We start from the raw sequence: 27,149 nt of genomic DNA on the forward strand, positions 1-27,149 counted from the left end.
AATGAGAACACTGACTATCATTTAGGTAACAGGTGAGAGTTAAAGGATATGTTCTAAAGACAACATATCTGATAGTAATAGTTGAAGTAAAAAAAAAGCATTTAAAAGACTATAAAATATTAATACAAAGCAACCACTGGCACAAAAATGTAAACCTTCCCGTAAAAAAGCAGAAACATACCAGGTCTTGAAAAACACAGTAAGTATGGCGTAATACACACGAAAACTATTTAAAAAAAAATAAAAACAGAATTAAGCCCAAACATGACAGACATATCAATAAATGTGAATGGGTTTAACTCAAGGTCAAAAGACACATTTCAAAAGTCATTAAATAAAACAAAGAAGGACACTTTTATAATTTTAAAATCCACATTTCACATTTAGGATGTAACAGGTATCTGGTATCTATACAACAATACAGCAACACCTACCTAAAACAGAAACTACAACAGATGCAAAAAGAACAAAGACAAACATAATACTAAAAGGAGACTTTAACACACAGTACAAGAAGACTGGTCAAGCAAACAAAAAACAAAGACATATAAGAACTAAGTAACAATCAACAAGGTAGATGTTTAAATATATACTGAATACTACATCCTAAGAGAATATACAATCTTAAATATACATACATTCACATGTATATTTAAAAGTTTTGAACATATATTAGGGCACAAAGAAAATATCAGCAGGTAGTAGAAGGTAAAATTATTACAAACAATACCAGTGATCACAGTGCAATAAAAATAGAAATTAAAAATGAAACCAAAAAGGCCCTTCTACTTGTAAATTAAAAATATTCTGTTAAATTTAGTGCTTGGACAAAATAGGAAATACAAACAAAAATTACAAAATTTCTGAAAAATAATGCTAATAAACATATCTATGAGATACATTCTAAGCAGTAATCAGAAAAAAAAATCATAGCCCTAAATACCTGTATCAATAAGAACTAAATTCTTGAAAGAACTAGAACAAAGTAAAATACAAAAAAGTCCAAAGAAGAAAATATTATTACAACAGAAATTGAGATAGAAAATAGAAAAACAGTACATCAAATTAATGAGTAAAGTCCTGAAAAAAAAACAAAACAATAAAACAAATGACTTGCTAGTTTAATTTTTTTAAAAAGGGAGAAAGTGCAGATAGAAGAAAAAATAACAAGGGAGAAATAACTATTGATATAGGGAATTTTTTTAAAAGACATAAAAGATTACTTCAGTGGAAATACATTTGAAAACTAAGAGGAAATGGATAATTTCTTAAAAATAAAGTTTAGCAAACTGACCACTTTAAGCCAAAAAACGTAATCAATTTAAATATAAGAATATCAATATAAGTTATCAAGAAATTAATTCCCAAAAAACACCAAACTCAGATGGTTTCACAGGAGAGTTAATCAATTTGACTACCAAAACATAAATCAAAAGTTTGCATGGCAAAGTAACCCCATAAACAAAGTCACACAATCACAAACTAGAAAAATAGTCCTTGAAGATGTTTAACTTCATTTGTAATATGCAAATTAAAGCTATAATAAGATATTACTTTCCTCTTAGCAGATTGGCAGAACTTCAAAAGCTTTACAGCATATCATTATTAGTGAAGTTGTGGGAGAACAGTCTCACGCATTGCTGGTGGAATCTGAAATGCCACACCCTTTATGGAAAAGCAATATCCAACAAAACTACACATGCATGTATCTTTTGACTTAGTATTCAAGGAATGTAGCCTGAAGAAATACCTTAAACAGAAATACATACATAAGGCGATTCATTGTAGCATTATTTGTATTTTGGTAAAATATTAAAAACTACCTAAATGCCCATAGATAGCAGACTGATCAGAAAAAACTTTGGCATCTATATGTCATGGAATACTACAAAAGAGAAAGTGAGAGAGAGAGAGATCTCTGAATTTACATGGTGTGATTTATGGAAATAGTAAGTGAAAAATGGAATATGTATAAGAGCATGTATACGAAACAGCTAATAAGCACACACAAAAAAGTTCAGTTATTAGGAAAACGCAAATTAAAACTACAATGAGATACCACTTCACACTTATAAGAATGTCTGTAATTTTTAAAAGCCATTAACAAATAGTAAGGATGTGGAGAAACAGGAAACCCTAATCCATTGTTGATGTGGATGTAAAACGATACAGCCATTTAGTAAACAGTTTGGTTGCTTCTTAAATAAATTTACCACACAACCCAGCAACTACACTCCTACGTATCTACCCCTAAATGAAAAGCCACTTTCAGAGACTTCCACTTTTATGTTCATAGCAGCATTATGCATCACTGCAAAAAAAAAAAAAAAAGGAAGCAGTCCAAAGGTCCATCAACATGTAAATGGATAAAATATGGTATATAATAAAATACCATTCAGCAATAATGACAGAAATGCCTATATATGCTATGACATGGGTGAACCTCAAAAACAACATATTATGCAAAAGAAGCCAGATTCAAAAGATATTATTAGATGATTCTGTTTATACAAAATGTCCCAGTAAGAAAAATCTATAGGGACTGAAAGTAGATAGTGGTTCCCTGGAGCTGGAAGAGGAAACAAGGATGAACTGTAACTGAGCATATTTTGTAGCAATGATGTCAATCGTAAGACCATGGTCAAGTTATACAACTCTGTAAATTTGTCAAATATCACTAAATAGCACAGACTTAAAATGAGTAAATTTTATGGCATTAAATTATACCTCAATATTTAAAGGGACATATATGTGAATGTTATGGTATGCAAATTACGCATCAACAAAACTGTGTTAACAAAGAATGTGTATGTAAGGTGACCTGCCATCCCATTTTGCCTGACTGTCCCAGTTTTAGCACTAAAAGTTCTTTGTCCCAAGAAACCTCTCAGTACTAGGCAACTAAGATGGCTGGTCTCCCTTCAGGTATGCTACCTTTTGTATAAGAAAGAATGGAAAGAAAACATACATTTTTGGTTTTCCTCCATAAAAAAGAAGCCTCAAAAACCAAAACCAATGAAGTTGGATACTTACAACAGATGGGAATGGGTCAGAAAAGAGAGAAGAGAAAGTTACGCTTCTGGGTATATGTTTTGGTAAGGTTCAACTTCTAGAAGCGTGTTATGGCTCCATTAAATGTTTAAATAAAATTAGATCAACAAGAATGAGAGGAGTTTGGGAGAAAAATTTCAAACCTGAAGGCAAGTATGTTATCTTTCAAATAACATAACTACAGTGAAGGAGAAAAAAATATACAACTAATTTATAAATGCACAATGTAGCCATTATCCTTAACCTTGAGCAGGATATAGGTAGAGAACTGCAAATAAATCTTGTTTTTACAGTGATATAGGCAAAAGCAATTCTAAAATTATTTCAGATATATTATAGAGTGAATAAATTGATTTTTGGGAGAATCCAGGACTTCTGAGGAAGGAGTGACATAGAAATATGGAATAGTGATGGTGAGAAAGAATCCTATGATAATGGATTGAAATTGGAGGCACTAGTATAAATTCATTTCGGAAATCAAACATAACATGTATATAAGCACATGTAAATGCTATCTGGATATGCATATCTGAGTGTTAACGAAGTCATGTCTTGATATCTATGGGGGATTGGTTCTAGGAACCCTGAGGATACCAAAATCTGAGGATGCTCAAATCTGAGGATGCTCAAGGCCCTTAAAATGGCATAGTATGTGCATATAACCTACACACATTCTCCTATATCCTTTAAATCACCTCTAGATTACTATACCTGATACAAGGTAAATGATATGTAACAGCTGTTATACCATATTTTTAAAATTATCATTGTATTATCTTTTATTTTGTGGAATATTTTCGATTCCCAGTTGGTTGAATCCAGGGATGTGGAATCCATAAAGGCACAACCCATGGATACAGAGGGTCAACTGTACAAACACTTTTCTAGTTCTGTCTGTTGAATAGCCTAGAAACAGACACCCAGTAGCAATGAGTACATCCAGCATCCAGATCTAGGTATCTAATATTCCCTAGGGTTCTATGGAGAAATTGCTGACTCTAAATCCTGGAATTTCTTTTATATAACCTACGAAGTCCTTTGAACAAACGATGGGATATCACAAGGACATTGGAGCCAGCTCAATAGTTTCTACTGGCCAAATCTGAGGCAACTTGAGCATCAAAGTTATATGGTAAAACATACAAAGTAAGTATGGTACAATTAATTTAAAAGCACCGGAAAAACATTAAAAAGCATGAGTTTATAACAATAACAGATGTAAAAATGAGACAGAGATGGATGAATGAATGAATGGATCAGGGGAGAAAGGAGGGCTCCTGCTTACAATAAAATATTAATTGCCAACTAGTACATGTGGAAAGAATGCTGAAGTTGGAGACTCAGTATCAAGAATCATCAATGCATGCTAAACCCTGGATAAAAATGTTAGCATGGAATTAAGAGAGTCTCCCACAGGTTATTAATTTCAAGGTAAAATCCAGTAACTATACATTGGAGAAACTGAACACTACCTTGATCAGGTGATCAAAATTAGCATCACCAATAAGATGGACATTGTGTGCCCCCAATATCATACCATGATGACACAGTACCATCAACAGAGTATTCTTACCAAGAATGCATAACTTAAATCTGATTCAATGCTATAAAAGACTAAGGTGGCCATGGAAATGATCCAGAGTAAAGGAAACTTAAGGGAGGATAAATGAACAAGCAAACAATAAAATGAAGAGCGTAAATGCTGAACAATAGTTGAGTCTGGGTAAAGGACATATGGATGTTCTTTGCACTATTCTTATGCTTGCCAATTTTCTGTAAATTTGAAATTATTTCCATGTAAAACGTTTAAATCAATTAAGACAGCTCAATAATGAGATGTCAACCTGTTTTGCCTAGTAAGGTTTTTAAAAGTCATTTTTTAAAAAATTTACTGTATCTTTTTTTAAAGTGTGGACAGTATTTCAAACATCAAAAACAGCAATAATCTCCATGATCCTTTAAAATGAGTAGTTAGATTTATGAAAAAACAATCACATTGCTCTAATTGTTCTCATTTTCCTGTGGACCAGGGAGAGGCTTCTCAAAATGGTGTTTGGGAACTAATATCCTAAACAAGACTTATTTTCAGTAATAGAGGGAGTACAATTCAGTGGAAAGAACATGGAATCTGGACACAAATTTAAACTCTGGCCCTAGCAGTTACCAGCTGTGTACCCTAAGCTCTGTCAGTTTCCTCAATTGTAAAATAGCTAAATCATAGGACTGTTAAGAGAATTATGTAAATGTAACTAGTGCTTGACACAGAGAAGGTGCTCAACAAATTTGTGTTTTCCTCCTCTTCCTTTCCTCTGAAGCCACTTTTCTGTTCTCTGGAAATGAATCTAACTGGGGCCACCCTGGCCTTCTTTTAACGCAAACTGAGCCCTGTTGGAAGGATCACGTAAGAAACTAAAGTACTCTAAGAATAAGCCTCCCTTGTGGAGGAATATTTCATGAAAGCAGAAGCCAGAGGTAATGGACAGTGGAATGAAAATATGGAATGCTTATAAAAACAGGTGATTTGAGGCATGTCTGGTAACTGGTTATTTTAAGGAGGATAAAAACAGCAGAAGGAATGATGTTAGATGATGTTAGAAATGATGTTTAAAAAGTCTGCTGCAAATAAAACAGTGTCTTTTTTCTTCACATATACACAAGACTATTTGGCAAATGATCACCCATTTACTTCCAAGAGTGAATGATAGTTTATGTCAAAAATAAATAAAGATCAACATTCTATTTGTTTTACTGGCTACATATCTTTGAAGAAAAAAAAATCAAGTCAGTAAAATGTTCATTAATTAAGAGATTTCATCCAATTGCCTATTTTTTTTTTTTTTTTTTTTGCTCCTTTCAACATATTTTCCATTTACATTTAACAGGATGTTTTACTTTTATGGTGCCAATGATAATAATTCTTTAAAAATCTGTTTTTTAAAACGGAGAAAAAATAAAATAACTGAGTTGCATAATAGCAAAAAAATATACTGCCCACAGAAACTTAGTTTAACATCTAAAATCTTTATAGAAGATAAGGAAATTCTGATTTTTCCCTTTATTTTCTAATTGAAAAATGACACCATTTAACATTAACACTTGATACATAATTTCCATAAAACTTCTCTATGGTGAAATAAAACTGTACCTAGTTGAAGAGTGTATAGAATGTTAACACTCATGACAATTTCAATCCAACCACTGATATAGCTTCAAATTACTATTAATTGTGGCTATTTTTTGGGGAAAAAAATGTGCAAAGCTTATGAGGGCCCAGTATACGAAAGGCTTAATTTTTAAGAGTCAAATCTACATTTGTCACAAGAGTTCAAAAAGTGGCATTATAGTGCGGAAACACTAGAAAATGCCATCTCTTACTCATAAGTCTTTTAAAACAGGTTGGAAATCATATAAAAATACTCAGTACGTTATAAGTAATAATTAACAAAAATATTTCCATTGACTACTCTGTGTCCAAAGTGATTAAGGACAAAAATATAAATTCTTGTTTCTTTATTATTTGATAAACTGCTGATAAGCTCCCGTTAGAAGTTTTTTAGACATTACACCAAGTTGTCTTGGTCTTCTGATCATATATATACACACACACACATATATATATATGTACACACACATATATATATGCATTTTTTTCAAGTAAAGAAATGTTTAACAGATGTAAACTATTTATTGAATATTTGCCACCAAATATTGTTAAATACATTATCTTGCAGCATATCGCTTTCAAGTTAAAATGTCAGAAACAAACACCAATATTTACAATTCTTTTAAGGAATGTTATATAATGACACATTAAGGCGTAAATTCTTTTGGCTTATAATTCTTAAAAGAATGATAATAGCAAAAGTGATGCAAAATCTTCAGTGTGAGATTATGATTAAGCTACATTTTACAAAAATATGGTGTAAGATGGCAATAATCCCATTCAACATCCTGGATTAGATCCCTTCAGGAGGGACTGATAATTTATACAGTCAAACTTTAAAATTTACAGATAAAGGCAGTTCAATACTGCCACTGAGAAGTACATCTCTTAACATATACAACTTTCAGGCCACAGTTTTGAAGGTCTGAAGTATTAAGTTGGTTTGATGAATTAGTCGGTTGGCACTTATGAACACATTTATTGCCCTGTTTAAAAAGAAAAGAATAAGCATTAATTTCATCCAAAAAATTCACCCTTTTAAGATTTATAATATTAACAGTAGGAATGAAGTCAATTTAAGAAAAAAAAAAAAGACAAGTTAGTACTGAGTATTAAAACTTTTATTCCAATTTAGGATTTAATACTCTTGCATCATTTTAAACTATCTAGTAATTACTGCCCCCTGGTGGTTCTGACTGGCAATAAAATGTTGGAGGGCTGCTAATGATAGGTGGTGCCTCAACAACCCAGTTCATTTATAGGTGGAACAAGTTAACTGGCCAAAAGGAGGATTCAGATGTGGTCTCCAGCTGTGGATTCATAGAAGTTAACAAGTAAAATCTAGCAAAGTATCATAATCTCAAAATCTGTAATTAATGGGCATAATACTCAAGAAAAAGTTAATTACTTCTAATCTGATCCATCCCAATCTCTTATCTCCTTAAAAAAGAGGTAGAAATTCTAAACGACAAACTACTACAAACTACTTTTACTATAAACATATTTTTACAACAAAATAATCATGTAGTTTCAAAATCTTGGAGCTGACAACATTTAAAAATATATTCTTTAAAATTGGCTTTGAGCTCCATCACATTCTCCTAATGGCTCATCTTCATGTGGCTGGAACACCAAGCTGACGCCCTAGTCCTACTGTGTGGCCTTAATAGTTTCCTAGTGTCATATCTAGCATGTACCTGCATCCTAGACATTTCTCAAAAGAGAATGTCCAAGGACTGGACCCGGTGGCTCACACCTGTAATCCCATCACTTTGGGAGGCCAAGGTGGGTGGATCATGAGGTATCTCGGAGTTTTAGACCAGCCTGGCAAACATGGTGAAACCCTGTCTCTACTAAAAATACAAAAATTAGCCGGGCATGGTGGCATGTGTCTATAATGCCAGCTCGGGAGGCTGAGGCAGGAGAATTGCTTGAATCTAGGAGTCGGAGGTTGCAATGAGCCCAGATCGTGCCACTGCACTCCAGTCTGGGCAACAGACCAAGACTCTGCCTCAAAACAAAAAAAAAAGGGGAATGGCCAGAAAGAAATGGATGCAAATCCATTTCTGCAAATCCATCCCCCTACTGAAAGATGGCCTAAAGATCAGGCTCTATCAATAATTTTCTGTTTTGAGGAAACAGGTATAAAACTCACAGCACATTACTGATACACAAATAACTGGAATTTTAAAAAGCTGCTGAATGGAGAGAAAGTAGCAAGGAGACTGAATCCATATGCAGAGTAAATAATTTCAATTAATTAATGAAAATTAGGCTTTAAATTAATGTCTACCTTTCATTGTGCTTATTCCATAACAGTAATTTAAAATCAGAAATAATAATCCCATCATGCAAATTATTATTTTAATGTGTTTTTGGCTGAGCTTAGCATAAATCAAGAAAAAAACAAGTTTATTTTCAAAACACAAATGCCAGCTTATTAAACTAAGTCATCAAGGAGCATTTCCCTTAGACAACCTGTGTACGGAACACCACCACAAAACAAATAATAAAATTTAGTTCGGTAATCTCTAATTCGTAATATAAATGTAAATACTTCAATCTGTTTGAACTGTTAAAAATGACTCTGAAAATTAACAGAATTCTATCTAATGTATTTTTATGATTTTAAATATTACTACAATAATACTGTAATGATGTGACATGAATATAGAGATCTTAAAACCTGTATAGTAGGATGGGATGATTGAGGTCTCTATTTAGATTACTTTTCTGACTTTAAGCACTGTTAAAAAATAATCTTGTTGAAAAAATTCTCACATTTGACTTGAAGTGCAAAAAACTACCTATATGGCCAGACTTTCCATCAGCTTATACATTATATGTATGCATGCATGTATGTTAAAATATATAAAATCTCTTGGTTTTCTATAGTACATTACAACCAATTATATGTAAATTAAAAACTAATGTACAATTTACATTTTAGTATATTTCCTATTTTATAGAATGATGTTGCTGTGAAAGCCTCTTTCCAGGACAGTGGGTCAAAACCCTTACAGCCCTTTAAAAACATCTGGGGGCCGGGCGCGGTGGCTCAAGCCTGTAATCCCAGCACTTTGGGAGGCCGAGACGGGCGGATCACAAGGTCAGGAGATCGAGACCATCCTGGCTAACGCGGTGAAACCCCGTCTCTACTAAAAAAATACAAAAACTAGCCGGGCGAGGTGGCGGGCGCCTGTAGTCCCAGCTACTCGGGAGGCTGAGGCAGGAGAATGGCGTAAACCCGGGAGGCGGAGCTTGCAGTGAGCTGAGATCCGGCCACTGCACTCCAGTCCGGGCGACAGAGCCAGACTCCGCCTCAAAAAAAAAAAAAAAAAAAAAAAAAAAAAAAACACATCTGGGGCACTTTTACAAAACATCTAAACCCTGGCTCCACTCCCAGCAACTGAATCAGAATCTCTGCAGGTGGGGCCTAGGCTATGGGAATTTTTTAAAAACTGTCCTCAAGTGACTCTATTGCACAGAAAGGATTGACAACATTGCTTTAACTTTAGTGCAGTAGTTCTCAACAGACCTGTAATATCAGTATCATCTGAAAATTTCTAAGAAATGCAAATACCTGGGCTCCATCCTAGACCTGCGAAATCAGAAATTCTAGAAATGGGACCCTCGAGCAATCTGCAATTTGAGCTGTAACACGTCCTCCAGATGACTCTGATGCTACTAAAGTTTGAGAACCATTGCTTCAGGAGTGTATAAAGTAGGCCAATGAACTAAAATTGCTTTTACATTTTTAAATGGTAAAAAAAAAAAAAAAAAATCAAAAGAAGAATATATGACAGGTAAAAATTATTTCAAGATACTGAAATTTGAATCTTGTATAAAGTTTTATTAAAACACAGTCACACCCTCTTGTTTGTATATTGTCTATGGCTTGTTTCTGTACTACAATGGCAGAGATGAGGTGGATAATGGCAACAGGCCCACCAAATCTAACATATTTACTATCTGGCTCTTTTCAGAAAGCGTCTGATAACTCCTGCTGTAGAAAGGAGTTATGGCCTGATTAGCAACCACATTTGTTTCCTATTGCTAATGGAATGCCTTGATTATCGGTTGCCTCGAGTACTAATAAAGTAAAAGGGCTTAATTTATATGGTTTTCATACCATATAAAACCACATAATCTATTTAATTTTAAAAGTAAAGGATAAATTACAGTACTTACTTGCCATCTTTAAAATACGTTTTCAGAGTATCACTGAAACTTTTGGAGTACTTTACAAATTCTTTCTTTTGGTGTTCAAGTGCCTACAGCCACAAAATATAATAAGAAAAAAAGTACTAAATAAGAGAAATAATCACAACAGCTAAAGGCAAGGACAAGAGATTACACAGGATATGGGATGTACTTTATATGAATATTACTAATAAGCAATTGTGGAGTATTTACTTTTAAATAAAAAGGCATATTTAAATCCAAGAATAAACTCAATGGTTAATGACACAAAACTATTTCCAACAATCAATCCTATTTTCAAGTCAATAAAACAACTAGGCATAAACCAACATCTAGGGTGTCAACTAGCAAGGCTTCTACTAAACGTACCCTGCGGTTCTGGTATTGATATTTCTTGAAGACATTATTCACTGTATCAAGAAGTTCTTTTATTGCACTAGCTATATCCCTGTTGGGAAAAGAATAAAGAGTATGAGCTGCATGTGAAAGAAATTTGTGAGAGAAAACATCAGCTACATTTGAAAGAAATTAAGTATACTCTTAATCTAATCACAGTACACTCTTAATTATGGTAAGTGCACTCACTTCATGAAGAGCCAGTCTTTTTGGCTAGCTGGTTGGAGTTGGGGTTTTAGCCTGTACCCCTCTGTAATCCTCATTCTCTTGCACCGCTGACCAAAGGTTGCCAACCAAAACCAACTTTCTCAAATCAATCACATTTCATTAAGCATTCCTTACTCAAATTTAGAAAAGGATAAACATTACCTATGTCTGTCTTTTCCCATTTTAAATTTTTTCTTTGCTCTAATGTAGCTAAATTCAAGCTACCACGTTCTCCACTTTTGTTATTTGAACAACGAACAATTTTATGATATTCTGCATTACATATAACTCAATTCTGTATTTAACAACGCTGTATGCTAGATACCTATTAGTTTTGATATTTAACATAAAATATTTCCTCCTCAGAAAATATTCCTCTCCCCTGAGGAAATACTCCTCCTCCTTTACTCTTTTATAGACACTTTCAGCTTCTATCTAGCAACCAAATATCCTCCTCTTTCAAACACTTGCTGTCAGCCACTATTCCCTTTGGAAAATATAATATTTACATTACTGGGGGAGACATCACCACAATATTCTTCCACTTTAACCTTTCCGGCAATCATCCTTTGACTATATATGCATCATCACCTCCCTCCCCTTTCAAAAGAAACAAAAGGAAGAAATCAATAATTCTCATTTGAGTGTTCTTCCTATCCATGCACCATTTTTTTCTGAACTTTCTTTTTTGCCTGTCTAGTCCCTTTTGATTTCCACATTTTAACCTCATAGCAATTTTTTTCTGTCAAATTGAACTTTATATAATTCTGCATTCTCAGTCTCACATTCTCTACGACAAACCTTCTTTTTCAAAACCATTCTCTTAGCTGTTAGTCACAACAAAAACTTCAAATGCAATGCAACTGTGAAGAAATAAGATAGAAATCTGCACCATACTAAACATAACATTTTATTACTAATACTAATTATAAATGCCAGATTTCAGTTATTTCCTATCTAAAACATTTCAACATTCCTATTTCAAGGGGAAAAAATCCTCAGATGATATGTCCAGGTTTCTGTGTGCATGTGGGTGTCTCCCAGTATGTTTTTCAGTAAATAAGCATGTAGAAATTTTAAGAATTAAAAGCATACAGAATTTTGATATTAAAAAAAAAGTATTTGAGTACTCCAAAGTAGTAATTACATTTTCATTAATTATTTCAATAATATTTTACTTATTACCTCTCTCAAGTCAAACACTGGTATTGGGCTGAAACACTGAAATACTACATATTCAAGTAGGACAATAAGTCTTACATAAATGCTATCTAATTTTTTTTTTTGCCTCTGGTTTAGTAACAGCAGTTTTTAATTAGATAACTATTCCTTTCATTTATGGCTTAAGCAAGTTGAATCTTTGTATACTGGTGTGATGGACATAAATCCACCACTGTTTAATAAAATGCTGTCATAGGACTATTCTGTGAGAAAAATTACAATTTCAACAAATAAAACATGTCAAATCTCCAAATATGCAAGCTTCTCCAAATCCACAATGGGGTTACTTAAAATGGAATATAATGGAGCAAATTACAAAGTGATCAGACAGAAGTTTATACAGTCTCACTTTGTAGTATATTTCAATATTCCACTAAAGAGGAATAAAATGTGTTTCCAGGGCTAGTCATCAAGATGAACATAAGTTTGATATGCAACAACAATGCCTGGATTCTACAAGTCAAAAGAGTGGGTCTGAAAAATGCTGCCTCATGCACCTAGGGAGACAGAAAGACGAGGGGAGAAGGGAGGGTTTTGCTGGACAAAAAAAGAGAGACATGCTGATAAATACTGGAAATCTCTACTCGAAAAGTGGGTGTGGGGAGGCGCAACTCCTCAGGTGACTGCTGATGAGGCACGTTTGAAAACTTGCAGCTAAGGTTTAATGCCTTATTGGAACAGAGCTCTGTCAGCCAAGGCCGTTTATTCCTAAGTCTGGCCTTCTGTTTGGACACGAGGCAAAAGACTGTTAAATGCCTACCAAATTGTAGAAAAAATGTTCTCTAGAAACAGTCTGCAGAATATATGTCAAATATTATGTTATCCATATGTACACAGAAAAGTATTTTCATTTATGGCACCAAGGTGTGCACAAAGGAAGCTAAATTATATTAGTAATTACCAGAGAGTTTGTTTCCTATGAGAGAAAATACTGTTACAAAAAATCCACTACAGACAATTAACCAGATAAAGAACTGAGAAAAAACTTGAGGGTAAAATAAATATCACATAACTAATGAATGCGGCTTGGTGCAGATGAATTCTGTGATAAGAGGCAGATAGTATGAGCAGGAGGAACTTAGCACCAACCTAATAGTTAGGGCAGCTGTGCGAAACATACACTGAAAGACAAAGCCTTCAGATGAAATGTAAATATACATCTTATCAAAAAACTGCATGGAAAAGTAGAGTTTCCAATCACGCCACCCAAATGTGCATGATACATGTTTATGCAAATCCGCTAATGAAAGGGAATCCCTGTGCTTTGAGTTGAGTTTGGTTTAGACTGGAAAACTCTGAAAAAATCTATTCTGGACCCTTCATGAAAACTCCTAACTTAAAACAAATAAACCTTGCTGAATTTTCACCTAGGAATATGCAAATATAGATTACAAACAGTAAATAAATGCCTGGCTTTTTTATTTTGGTCTGTTAAATTACGAGTCTCCACTAGTTTTCCATTAGGTGAGATGTACTGGACTTCAAATTAATTTTACAAAATATTTGCATAGCTCAAATGTACTCAGGCACACACATTCACTGATCAAAAGGCCTTTTAAAACATTTGCTGGATCATTTTTCCTAATCAACTCCGTTGAGAAAAGGGAAGAAAATTCTCATTTCACAACGCTATTATAGCATGTACTGTTGAATGTATGCTAGGTTCTGTGCTAGGCCCTTCATGTATATCATTTCTTTCAATTCTCACAAGTCATTACCCTTACCAAAGGCACAAACTAAAATGACAGAAGTTAAACAACCTATATCCAAGGTTACATAGCTAAATGTTGGAATGGAGATTCAAACCTAGGTCTGCTAATATATTCAAAACTGCCTGAATATTTATTAGCTGTCAGGAATCTTTTTTACTTGCACTTTGATACAATCTATAGCATCACCTATAGTACTTGGTGTAATATGTGTATGACATATGCTTACTGAAAAATGTTGCTAAAGTGAATAAAGGGGATAACTACCTTAGATACAAGAAAGTAAAATGTTTGAGAAATGCCTGAAGGAGAAATAATTTTCTATTTTGCTGCAATTTTATCCACTAATTTGTCAATTAATAGTGGTAAGAACATATATGAAAATGTACCAATATATGACAGTAATACAAATATTTATACTTTAGCCTATCTATGCTATTCATATGTGGTTGAATTTTAGTCTCAGAAATAACATACACATCAACAAACTTGCCAGGGTAAATTATCCCTCCTCAAATGGTTAGGAAGTAAATTTTCATTGCCACCATTACCCTTAATTCAATTGCGCTAAATGAGTACACTCTAGACAACAGAACTGAAGTATTATTACTCCCTCATAAATGAAACAACATCCTAAAGAGAGCCTCTGTCAATGACTATGAACAAGACTCTTAAGCTCAATTTTCTTATGACTAAAATGTGCTGTTAATAACGTGGTTTTCAAACGGTAGCTCCCTAGAGTCACACACAGTTTAGCAGAGATGTCTCAGGGACTCTGTAGGGGGAAAGAGGATGTCAAAGTGACAGGGCCTACATGTCAAAGTGACAGGGCTCTGGGCCTACATTTCTATCTCAGCTTCAACCACGACACCGTTATCTCTCTCATGTAGTGGCATCCTATGTTAAAATATCCTTTATCACATTTCTTTCAAATGGCAGAAACTTGATTTTTTAATCTCCAGATTAGATCAACATTGTAAATCGATGATTGGGAAACAGCAGTGAACACCTGGCGTTAGATTGCCTGGGTTCAAATCCAGCTCTACCACTTAATAGGTAACGTCTGTGGCCTTACCTAATTTTCTGTGCCTGCTTCAATTTCCTCACTTGTTACTGGGTTGTTGTGATAAATAAATATATGTAAAGTGATTAAAATAGTGCTTAGAATATAATAAGTACTATATAAGTGATTGCTATTAAGATGACACTGATTATATAAATGTACTTTGATGATCTGAAGCAAAATCTGCTGCAAATATTATTTTAAATGTCAAATCTTCATAGAAATGTATCATGGCTCATCAACAAGTCCACGATTACCAAAGCAAATGAAAACTTACCAAATTATTTGAAAACTTTAGAAATAAATAGTCTAAACAATCAAGTTTGGGATCATTGACTTTATCCTTTTACAGGCCAAACATATTTACTTTACACAGAGCAAGTACCCCTTAAATGAAATTCTTGAGACCAGAAGTCTTTAGACTTGGGGATGAGGCCCAAGTATAAACATGAAATTCATTTATGTTTTATAAACTGCATTCATATATGCATATATTTTGTGCATAAAATAAAGTTTTGATTGTGTTTTGCCTACAGTTCATCCATCACATGAGGTCAGATGTGGAATTTTCCACTTATGGTGTCATGTCACGGTGCTCAGAAAGTTTCGGATTTTGGAGCATTTAGAATTTCTGATATTCAAATTAGGGATGCTCAACTTGTACCAGATTAAAAATAAAACTCCACAAACAGTGGATTACCTTCCCCCTTCACATATTAAATGTAGAAAAGGAAGCTGGGGCTTTCCTATAGGAAAGGTAGAATACAAAAAAAACCCATAGGCTGGGTGCAGTGGTTCATGCCTGTAATCCCAGCACTTTGGAAGGCTGAGGTGGGTGGCTCACAAGGTCAGGAGATTGAGACCATCCTGGCTAACATGGTGAAACCCCGTCTCTACTAAAAATACAAAACATTACCCGAGCATGGTGGCGGGCACCTGCAGTCCCAGCTGCTTGGGAGGCTGAAGCAGGAGAATGGTGTGAACCTAGCAGGCGGAGCTTGCAGTGAGTGAAATGAAATTCAGCCGAGATAGTGCCACTGCACTCCAGCCTGGGCGACAGAGCAAGACTCGGTCTCGAAAAAACAAAAACAAAAACAAAAACCAAACAAACAAAAAAACCCTTAGGGTTTGTCCCTTGTGACACAGATTTTGGCTATTCAATTAAAAGCCTTTTTCATATTCCTGGTCCTTAATTATTGTCAAAGAGTAGGGTCATTTCTTGATAGCTGGGTGGCATACCTATCACGCACCATTATTTTCTAGGGGACATATTCCTCTCTTTATGTGACTCAAAAGATAGTATCCAAACTAGCTAGGTATCCAAACAAGCTAAAATAGCATTTCTCAATGTGAACGACAAAGAATCCTATTTTCAAAATATGTTTTCTTTTTCTTTCATAATTGAGATTTTATCTGTTGTGTTGAGGATCAGTACACAGACATTTCAACTTGTTCACAATTCTGAACATACGTACTGCAAAATCTAAAAAGCCACGTATCCTTATTATTCTTTAAAGTTATTCCAGTGACTTTCTAGCTTACAACTGAGGCAAAATTTCCTTCAGAGACTATCAAGTACCAGTACCTTCAAATGTTGATAAGCTGTCACATACATCCCACTAATTCATCATCATTTAATAGCATATACACTATATACTTTAATCTTTCACAGCACATCAACAAAATTATTAGAAAAACAGGACTACCATGACCAAAGATGATACAGAGTGCACACAATTCTGAAAGGGAGAGCCAGGCTCAAGGAGTGGTTTGCCCAAGGAAATAATTCCACTAAAAAACAACAGGAAGAAGTAATTTAAGGTCAGGTGTGGTGGCTCACTCCTATAATCCCAATTTTGGGAGGCCAAGGCAGGAGGATCACTTGAGCTTAGAGGCTAGAGACCAGCTTGGGAAATGTAGGGAGACGTGGTATCTATTAAATATCAAAAAAAAAAAAAAAAAAAAAAAATTAGCCTGGTGTGGTGGTGTACACTAGTAGTCCTAGCTGCTCAGGAGGCTGAGGTGGAAGGATTGCTTGAGCCCAGGAGGTTGAGGGTGCAGGTTATGATCATGCCACTGCAGTTCAGCCTGGGTGACAGAGTAATTAAAAATGTTCAAGACATTAAACGCAGCACTGCGACTCCACTTTGCCATTTAGTACGCTTTGTATTATGGGATATAAAAACTAACCACCCATTTATGGAATGTTAAGCTGACACCCATAACAATCAAGGCTCCCCATAATTCAATATCCAACATTATTTTCTCATTGTACCAAAAAATAACCACAAATTACATGATTTCACCTCTTAAAAAAAAAAAAGCATTTACACTTAAAAAATGGGATGAGGTGGAATTTACTCCTTAAATGTTTCTAGAGTTATTAAAAAACTTGCATTTACAACATAGTTGATAAAAGTATTCCTCTGGATTATGTAAGAAGAGAGACGGGGAACCACTGATAAGACATGGTATGCGGTATTAATCAGACTGGGCTTCTTTCTCTCCTGCTTCAGAGGCTGGACTCTCTTCAGTTTTAGTTTTTCTGTTTTCTGCAGATAAATCCTTATTCTTGGTTAGCTACTTTGGCCTGTTTTCACTTTGCTATTCTTTTCTTTTGTTTGCACTTTTTTACCTGAAGATTTATCCTTTCCTGCTACGCTTTGGGGCTTCATTTCCACTATTGAAAGAGCAGGTTTAGCTGACAACCATATCCATCTCCTTTTGGGCTTTTCCTTCACTGTCCTGTCAGCTGAGCTGACCATCCTCTTGGGCATCCTGGAAGTGGGGAAGGCACATATCGGATGCATGTGGGCCAAGGCATGCTGGGGGCCTTCACGAAGCTGGGCTGCCTGGCTGCTGCCACTCCTCCCACTGCCCAATCTCCAAAAGATGAATGTTACTATTTATTCCAAATGAGTCTCCTTAGGTTCTTCAAAGTTACCACATATGTCAGAGCCTCTTCCAGAAAAAGACCTGCGCTAAATCTCTTCTTCCCAGTAATATCCACCTATGGTTTCACCAAAACCATGCATTGATAGTGACACTGCAAGTATTTCCAGCTTTGTTTTCTATTCACTGAGGCTGAAGAAAATTATCATACTCTCTAGTTTAAAGATACTTATGTAGGGATTATGTTTTCACTCAATCCCCTACCCTCTCACCCCCCACTGTACTCCAGAAGAGTGTGTCCCTGGTCTGAGAACTACTTCTCTAGGATGACCCTTCTGGCTGCTGCTCACCAGCCAGCCTCCTGGCCCCATGCATATTCTTGGTCTTTTATTTAACCTATATCCCCCAAAGGCAAGGATTTAGAGGCTACTTGGTCAGTCTTAGAAAATGCTACTCATGCCTAAGAGTACATTACTTACGTTAATGACTGCTGCCATTTCTGAAATAAATACAATTTTGGTATCTCTTACTACCAATCTCTAGGATATATCCAGTTTCTCTATTCATTTATCTGACATTTATATTTTCCCATCATTTATGTAGCTCAAACTACATTCCAGTTTACGCACATTTCGTTATTGTTTTAAAATTAAACATTCTAAAAAATGTTGTACTCTGAAACCAAACACCACAAAGTTAATAAAATGCAGTATTTAACAATTTGAGATTTTATTTCAAATTAGCATTTCAAGTTAATGTCATATCAAAATTAAAAAATCTTGGAAGTACTTTTAAGAAAAGAAACAAAGCAAAAAATTGCTTACTTGATTGTCTGCAGAAACCTCACTCTGTCATTGATCTCATCTGGGATCTTACTGAGAATTTGTTTAAGTGCTCGTGCCTTTTCATTTAGGTCTTGGAATTCTGGCTCTGGTCGCTCAATCATATACTCTGATAAAATAAACACATAATAAAAAACATCCTGCGACTCTGCCAAATTCACATCTAAGAATTCCCAACGTTGGTCAAAGGCAGGTGGGGGAGGTGAAAGGCCAGATAATAAGGAAAGACAAGGTTGCAAAGCAGAAATCATTAGCATTCGACTTAGTCCAGTAATAACAGCAGGGCTCCCTTCAAGTAAAGTATCAGAAAAATAAAATACAAATATTTTCAATTTGGAATAAAAGGAAATCCCATGAAATCTTAAAAAAAAAAACAACAAAAAAAACCAGATTTAAAAGGTAGGCTTTACATTTCCCAAGGAAACCTTAAATTAAATAATGAGTGTCATAACTAGTGCAAAGGTAATACCTACTTTCCAATCAGAAAGATTAAAAATTTTAAACCCCTATATTGAATATACATTGCTTCATTATATTAAAACCCCAAATAATCTAATAAAAAATTCTACATATTCTTGAAATCTCACTTAAAAACAAAAACACCAGCACAAATCCAATACATGGGCTGGGATCACAGAACAGCAATTTTGGAAAGGAGGTTCAATCAGACTTTACCAGATTCATTGCAGACTTGGAAGCACTACAAATCTACCAATTCATCAATACATAATGGCCTAATGGGCTGCAAATGCTCAACTCTAAATAATGATAAGAGCTTTTTTATAATCATGGAATCAGTTAAAATACCTGCTTTTTGTTCTCCCTTAATAATTATGGGAAATCATATGTCCACGTTTTTCTAAACTAGTGGGAAAACTCCTACTAAAGTAAAACCAATGTCTAAATAATTTGAAGTAAAAAAATAAGAAAAACAAAAAGGATGGTTATATTGTTCCATTAAATCTGTGCTTAAAAAAAGATGCTGTACTAAAGTTAAAAAAACAAGCAAATAAAAACCTCATTACTTTCAAACTATTGCTTGCGTAAAGTCAACACATTCCAAATAGCTTACCTTTTAGTCAAATTGAAACTCACCAAACATAAGGGGGGAAAATTTAAAGCATGCAGTATAAACAAAGTTCAAGTAATTAAATCTCACAAATATAAAAAGCAAGAAAAACAATTTTTCTATTTTATCTAGATTAGCTTCTACTATTACCACCACCACCACCACCACCACCACCATCATCGTAAGTAAAGGCAGGTGGGGCGGGGGAGGGAAACAGTAGGGAAGGAAGTTCCTTTAGTCAAATAATAATGATTTAGAGGAAGTACTATTCAACAATTGTGTAATTTAAGCAAGGTTCTTCTTTCTGATACCTTCTACATCATCAGCTGCCATACGAAGAAGGGACTCCGTGAAGTTAACTTCTACACTTTTTTTCTCTAAAATTTTCATAATGATGTCTTGTGTGAGACCTGGATTTTCCTTTTCAGCCTATAATAAAGAGAAAACTAGTTTTGAAATATAGATAAGGAGTCAACATTTTAAAGCCAAAGTTTAATTGTTTAGAATCTTTTGGGAATGTCTTACGCTGATAAGTTTTAAGGGCAGAAATCTTTGTAAAGCAGGTGTCATGATGGCATTCACTAAGGCTTTGTTAGAGCTTGTGCACCGGACTCTTTACTATGACTAAGGTTCCATTTTCCATTTGAACAGAAAGAACTTAGTATTTTCTATACCTTCTTTACACTCTCTTGCAATTGAACTAATAACAAAGATATACGGATTATATATGTTTTAGTAATCTAACAATTACTATTCTCATTACTTTAAATATCTTGAGAATCTTTTTTTTTTTTTTGAGACAGAGACTCGCTCTTCGCCCAGGCTGGAGTGCAGTGGCCGGATCTCAGCTCACTGCAAGCTCTGCCTCCCGGGTTTACGCCATTCTCCTGCCTCAGCCACCCGAGTAGCTGGGACTACAGGCGCTCGCCACCTCGCCTGGCTAGTTTTTTGTATTTTTTAGTAGAGATGGGGTTTCACCATGTTAGCCAGGATGGTCTTGATCTCCTGACCTTGTGGTCCACCAGGCTCGGCCTAATGCGCTAATATTGCAATTCAAGGATCAAGCAATAACCCATCTGACTAGCATTTTGCATATTCTTTTCATTTATATTAAGAGAATGCCAGGAAAAACAAAAAAGGATTTATTTTGAAGGTTTTACTGAACCTATATAATAATACCTTAACCATTTTCCCACACAATGATTTTCATTTCCTAGTTTATTTTTGTAGCAAGAATATTTCCTTCACTGGTTTCTAGAACATCATTAAACTTTTACTACCTTTTGAGCTTGTTTCATTGGGTTTGCATTGGTTCTATGTTACTTAGACTTAGACTCCCCAGGATACTAAAATTTTGTAGCCATTTCAAGACTGTGCATAGAGTTCTCAGTTTACCAAAGCCAGAGTTAATTTTCAGATTTCAGTTTTCCCCAGTAAATTCTGTAATCACATTTGATGTTTGTTTCCTTTAGGATGCCTGCCAATTTTAATCGTTATGCTGATGAATTTCCTTTTTGCCCTAATATTAAACAACAAAATAGAAACACAATTTACGATCTTAATCAGATGACAATCTTTTCGTTTCCTTATGTGTCAGGCACACTTAACCTCTGCCTCTTCAATTCCACTGATTATCACTGCAGATACAGTTTTCTTCTCTTCCTACTGCTCTTTCCATTATAACATCTTGCTTCTTATTAGATCTCAAGTATCAAAAACTGAAGGTTTGTAGGATGAAATGAGAAAAGACAATACACGCATTTATCTCAATCTCAATCCTGGGATCATTTTAAATGCTGTCAAATACTACTCAGGAAAATCATTTTGATTTTGATAGATGATTAATAACAATAAACTGTGTCTGACTGAACCCTGTTTCTTTTATAGCCTATGATGACTTTTCCTTCCACGGATATAGATTTTAAAAAGAATCTATCTTTTAGACAGGCATGGTGGGGTGTGGCTGTGGTCCCAGCTACTTGGGAGGTTGAGTCCAGGAGTTCGTGGCTCCAGCGAGCTATGATCATGCCACTGCACTCCAGCCTGTGATACAAAGTAAGACCTGGTCGTAAAAAACAAACAAACAAACCAAAAAAAAAACTATGTTTTTTTTTAAAAAGGAGTTTCCTTTACAAGATGTCCAAATATGGCTTAAGATGTGTTGTTATAGCATTAATGTGGTGAACTGCCACAAAACTACATCTAATGCAGCATTCGGTAACAATACTTTATCTTATCTAGCAATAAATCTACCTACATAATGAATTACCTTGGGGAAAGGAGGACCATTCTCTATGTGCTTGTAGAATGAAAAAAGAAAAGCATATTTCTGATTAAGTTATAATGAAGTACTGAAAGGTTTAAATGCTGAAAGTCTGAGAATAAAGTTTTCAATACCAAGTTGCTCTGGAACCCCAAAATGCTAAAGCTAGATCATTACCAAAGTCTCACAGAGGTCCCTAAATTTCTCAGTTTTCAGCAGCCTTAGCGCCAAAAGATATACCTCACAGTGCTGTTTATTAAATACTCAGGTCCAACAACTTAGTAAGTATAATGTCCTAACTACTTAGCCTTTAAAAAAAAATACACATGAATTGAAAAAAAACTTTTTATTTCATTCTTAAATAACTACCATCACTTATTACTGGGATGTGTGTGCCTACTGGGCACTTCACAATTTCTCAAACACTGGTCTTAGATCAGACCTTGCCACTCTCATTTCCTCTTGCAGATATATTTTTTTTCTGGTACTTCTGTCAGATCATAGCACAGGCCAAAAAAATGTCCAGCTTCTCAACGATCTAACACCAATGAAAGCAGGGTAGGGCAACCCAATATGCTGAACTGCAAACTATCTCAAGCTAGGAGTCCATACAATGTCAAACAGATGTTGAATACCACCGCATACCTTCAAAATTTTAAAATACTTCGTGGCACCCCTCTGAATTTGCTATGGGCCATCAGGTACCTCAGTACATAGTTTGGAAGCAGTAGTCTTAGTACCTCCTGGCTAAAAACCTGGTTAAGCTAATTCTTATTTTAAAAGCTTGAATTTACCAAATGCCTCTGATTGACAAAATGAGTAAATATGCTCTTATATCAGAGAGACAATCTATGCCTCTAGGTTTTCCCTCAGAATACAATATGAACCCTGTAGGGTGTCTAATCTTGGTAAAGAATCCAGCTGTAAGAAAAAAATAAACCGTAGGGCAGTAACATACACTCTTGTGGATCAGTGATTCTCAACCTGGAAGATGGACAACCTATCGGAACCGCTCAGAGAGGATAATGGGGAGAGGGAATCAAGTAGAATATAGCTGACCCTTGAAGGCCTGGTTTTAACTGCTCAGGTCCACTTACATGCAGATACTTTTCAATAAATATACAGGAAAAATTTTTGGAGATCAGCAACAATTTGAAAAAACTTACAGACAAACTGAGTAGCCTATAGTGAAAAAAATAATAAAAACATGTTATGAATGCATAAAATATAGGTATCTACTAGTCTATTTGAGTGTTTACTATCATAAAATAGATACAAATTATTAAAAAGTTAAAACTTATCAAAACTCATATGCAAACACAGACTACATGGTGTTATTTGCAGTTAAAAGAAATATAAATATACAGACACAATATTAAATCATAACTGCACAAAATTAACTGTAGTACATATGTATATGTAGTAATTTAGAAGCCACCTCCTGTTGCTATTGCAGTGAGTTCAAGTATTAGTAAGTATATGATTAAAACGCCGTGTGACTCTAATCATCTCCACGTGAACAGTTGATCTCTTCAGCAAACTGCACATCCGAGTACAAAGTAATACCTCCCAGGCCTCACAATTTTTTTTCATCGTGTTTGCTGCAATAATCTAAACATGGAATAATACCATGGGACCCAACAAAGTGCCAATAGTGATGCTGGAAGTGTGCTCAAGAAGCAAAGTCATGACATTACAAGAAGGTGAATTGCATAATACTGAATTGCTTGAATCCAGCCTAAGACTCACTGTAAGAAAAAAAAAAAAAAAAAAAAGGAAATTCATGAAACCAAGTCATGGCTGCAGCTTCATCAGCAGGTACAAAAACCTTGTATGTTTTGTGAAATACCTTTTTGTCTCCTGTTGAAAATGCAGCTTTTATGTGGGTGCAGGATATCTATAAGAAAGGCATACCTATGGACCTTAATATGACTCAAGAAAAAGCAAACTCATTCTATGACAACTTAAAGCAAAAGGAAAGTCTAAAGCTGAAAAATTTAATGCCAGCCAAGGATAGTTTGATAATTTTAGAAACAGGTTTTGCTTAAAAAATGTCAAGATAACAGGACACACAGATTCTGCTGACCAAGAGGCAGAAATTAAGTTGCCACACACCAGTAAGAATATCTTTGAGGAAAAAAAATACCTGCCTGAAAAGGTTTTTAATACAGATCAAAGAGCCCCATTCTGAAGGAAAAAAGAGCCACAAAGAATATTTATTAGTAAAGCAGAGAAGTGAGCACCAGAATTTAAGGCAGGAAGGGACAGGACAATGCTACTGTTCTGTGCAAATGAAGTTTAGTTTAGGATCAGGACTGCCCTTATTTATAATGCTGCTAAACCCTTAAGCCTTGCAGGGAAAAGAAAAACACCAGCTTGCAGTCTGGGTTGTACAAGAAGACCTAGACAAAGAGAACTCTTGTTCTAGACTGGTGCCATCAATGCTTTGTTCCTGAAGTTAGAAAGCATCTTGGCAGTAAGGGATGGTCTTTTAAAGTTCTTCTGATTGTATATATATATATATCTATAGGGATACCTATATATCTCTAGATAGATCTATATCAGATATGTATTAGAGATATATAGATATCAGAGATATCTACATATACATATATATGTATATGTATATGTATATTTAATTAGAGACAAGGTCTTCCTATGTTGCCTAGGCTGGTCTTGAACTTCTGGCCTCCAGCCTCACACTTCGGCCTACCAAACTGCTAGGATTACAATGCACGGGCCTCGGCGCCTAACCTTTCTTTTACTATTATTGTTGTTTAAAAAAAATCTTCTGATACTGGACAATGTCCCTTGCCTCCCGGAACCCCACGAGTTCAACACTGAAAGGTGTCAAAGTGGCCTACTTGTCCCAAAACACCACACCTCTAAAATCAGCCTCTATATCAGGTGATCAAGAACCTTTAAGGCTCATTATACATGAAACCATAAGGCCTCTATGGAAAGGGCTGTCAACAATCCTTGGTAGAAAGAACATCATGAAAGTCTGGAAGAATTACACCATTGATGCTAATGCTGTTATAGAAAAACCCATCGAGCCTAAAACAATAAATTTCTGCTGGAGAAAACTGTGTCCACATGTTCTGCACGACTCCATAGGGCTTACAACAGGGCCACGGAAATCATGAAAGAGATTGTAGATATGGTAAAAATGGAGAGGATGAAGGGTTTCAAGATATGGATATCAGAGAAATTTAAGAACTAACAGACGATGAGAAAGAAGACAAAGGAGTGCCAGAAAACGAATGGACATTAGACAATCCAGCAGAAGAGTTGTTTATTCAAGGCTGCTTTATGACATGGACCATTCTATGATATGAGCACTGAAACTAAAGCAAATGTTGGAAGACTGGTACTGTACACAAACATTTTTAGAGAAATGACACAGCACATAAGTCAGAAATTAAACATATTTCTGTAAAGTTACACTAAGCGTACCTGCCTCTCTTGCCTCCCCATCCACCTTCTCTACTTCTGCCATCCCTGAGCTAGCAAGACCAACCCCTTCTCTTCTTCCTCCTCCTCAGCCTATTCAATGCGAAAATGACAAGGATGCACACTTTATGATGACCCACTTCGCTTATAAATAATAAACATATTTTCTCTTCCTTACGATTTTCTTAATAACATTTTTTTTTCTGTAGCTTACTTTAAGAATACAGTATGTAATATATATAGGATACACAAAATATCAACTCTGCAGAGGGTGGGCATCTCTAACCTCCACGTTGTTCAAAGGTTTACTGTACATATATATTAAAATATTCAATAGTATTATCTTGGGGAAAAAAAACTATTTTAATCCTCTTTTCCTCCAAATAACAAAAAGTATGATGAAAATTATCGTTGTTGTGGACCAATAATTGGAAGTATGAATATAATAGATTTCATGACTGGTGAGATTTCTTTCATCTTTTTCAAAAGTTGTAATTAAAAAATACAAACATCTTTACATTTTTAACACATGGCCTCCTTCAATTTCACTTGAAATGTAACAAACTAAATGTGGTAATTAAAAACACATCAGTGCAAAATTAGTTAATTTGTTTTCTTCCAAAATAAATAATCTATGCCACGGACAATAAACTTTATCCATGAATCAAACCACATCTATCACGGTCACATAATTGTACTTAAGTGTTAAATCATTAGCTTATATGTTAGGATGTTACAAGAAAAACCCTCATGAAATTTATTATTTTATGAATGTCACTGAAGATACTATCTACTCCTTCAAACAGGGTCTTCTCTCTATTCTTGGTATTAGAGAAGCTGAAATATTGACTTTTGTCTTAGCAACACTACTGTACAGATTACTTTTCCTTCTTCTTTTGGCCACAAAGATGCTTAAGATAGTATCATGCCTCCCTAATGATCAAATATGCCATTCCAAAGTCAAACTGAAACTCAAAGAAGAAAACAACAACAATAAAAAAAAAAAAAGAAAATGATTATGGCGTTGCTTCATTTACCCAATGATTTGGCAGGATGCAACTTAATGAAGCTACTAAATATATATGTACTCACCTTGAATCACAGGGTATAAAATCAAAAAAGCTCTATTGTAACATAAGTAATACAGATTATTGTGGTAATATCAGATACCTAGTGACATGAGCTGTGCTATCAGAAAAGAATGTTATCAATAAACTTGTGTGACACAAAAGAAATCAAGCTGAATGGACTTATAGTTTCAATTCCAATTAAAATATAAACGTATTCCACATTTAAACATTAAAATACCTAAAACACAGGTTATTTAAGCTACTGATGGGAAGGAATACGAAAATAAAAATTAAAGTTTTGGGCACCATGATATATATTTGGGATGGAGGACCAGATAAAAGTTTTATATTAAAGAATGCATTCAACATTTATAGTAAGTCTCTAGAGTAGGGTTTTACAACAGAAATGTAATTATCAGCAACAACGATGAGCTACCTATGTAATATTAAGCAGCCACATTTAAAAAAAAGTAAAAAGACACAGGTAAAATTATTTTAATAGTATATCCAAAATATTATCATTTCAACAAGTAATTATAATAAAATA

The 27,149-nt window shown here is 34.8% G+C and overlaps 1 protein-coding gene and 1 pseudogene across 7 annotated transcripts in view; both read right to left on the minus strand.

Annotated features, from left to right (window-relative positions):
• Positions 1-6,714: 6,714 nt before the first annotated feature.
• The window catches only part of PDCD10 (programmed cell death 10), a 51,944-nt gene continuing 31,509 nt past the window's right edge, over positions 6,715-27,149 (minus strand). For 3 of the 6 annotated variants that reach the window (XM_033211632.1, XM_033211633.1, XM_033211634.1), the window contains 5 exons: positions 20,128-20,245; positions 18,730-18,856; positions 10,787-10,865; positions 10,406-10,488; positions 6,715-7,200 (listed from right to left, as the gene is read on the minus strand). In XM_033211632.1, the coding sequence (XP_033067523.1) occupies positions 7,119-7,200; positions 10,406-10,488; positions 10,787-10,865; positions 18,730-18,856; positions 20,128-20,245 (489 nt within the window). In that variant the 3' untranslated portion in view covers positions 6,715-7,118. The remainder of the gene's footprint in view (positions 7,201-10,405; positions 10,489-10,786; positions 10,866-18,729; positions 18,857-20,127; positions 20,246-27,149) is intronic. The other 3 variants (XM_033211631.1, XM_033211635.1, XM_033211630.1) reach the window with 1 other exon arrangement.
• Positions 16,072-18,707, minus strand: LOC117083690 (annotated as a pseudogene). The gene has a single exon (XR_004437174.1). The product of XR_004437174.1 is annotated as a non-histone chromosomal protein HMG-14-like (transcript).

This window comes from Trachypithecus francoisi, unplaced genomic scaffold (genome assembly GCF_009764315.1).
Source record: "Trachypithecus francoisi isolate TF-2019V2 unplaced genomic scaffold, Tfra_2.0 Lachesis_group0, whole genome shotgun sequence".
NCBI lineage: Eukaryota > Metazoa > Chordata > Mammalia > Primates > Cercopithecidae > Trachypithecus > Trachypithecus francoisi.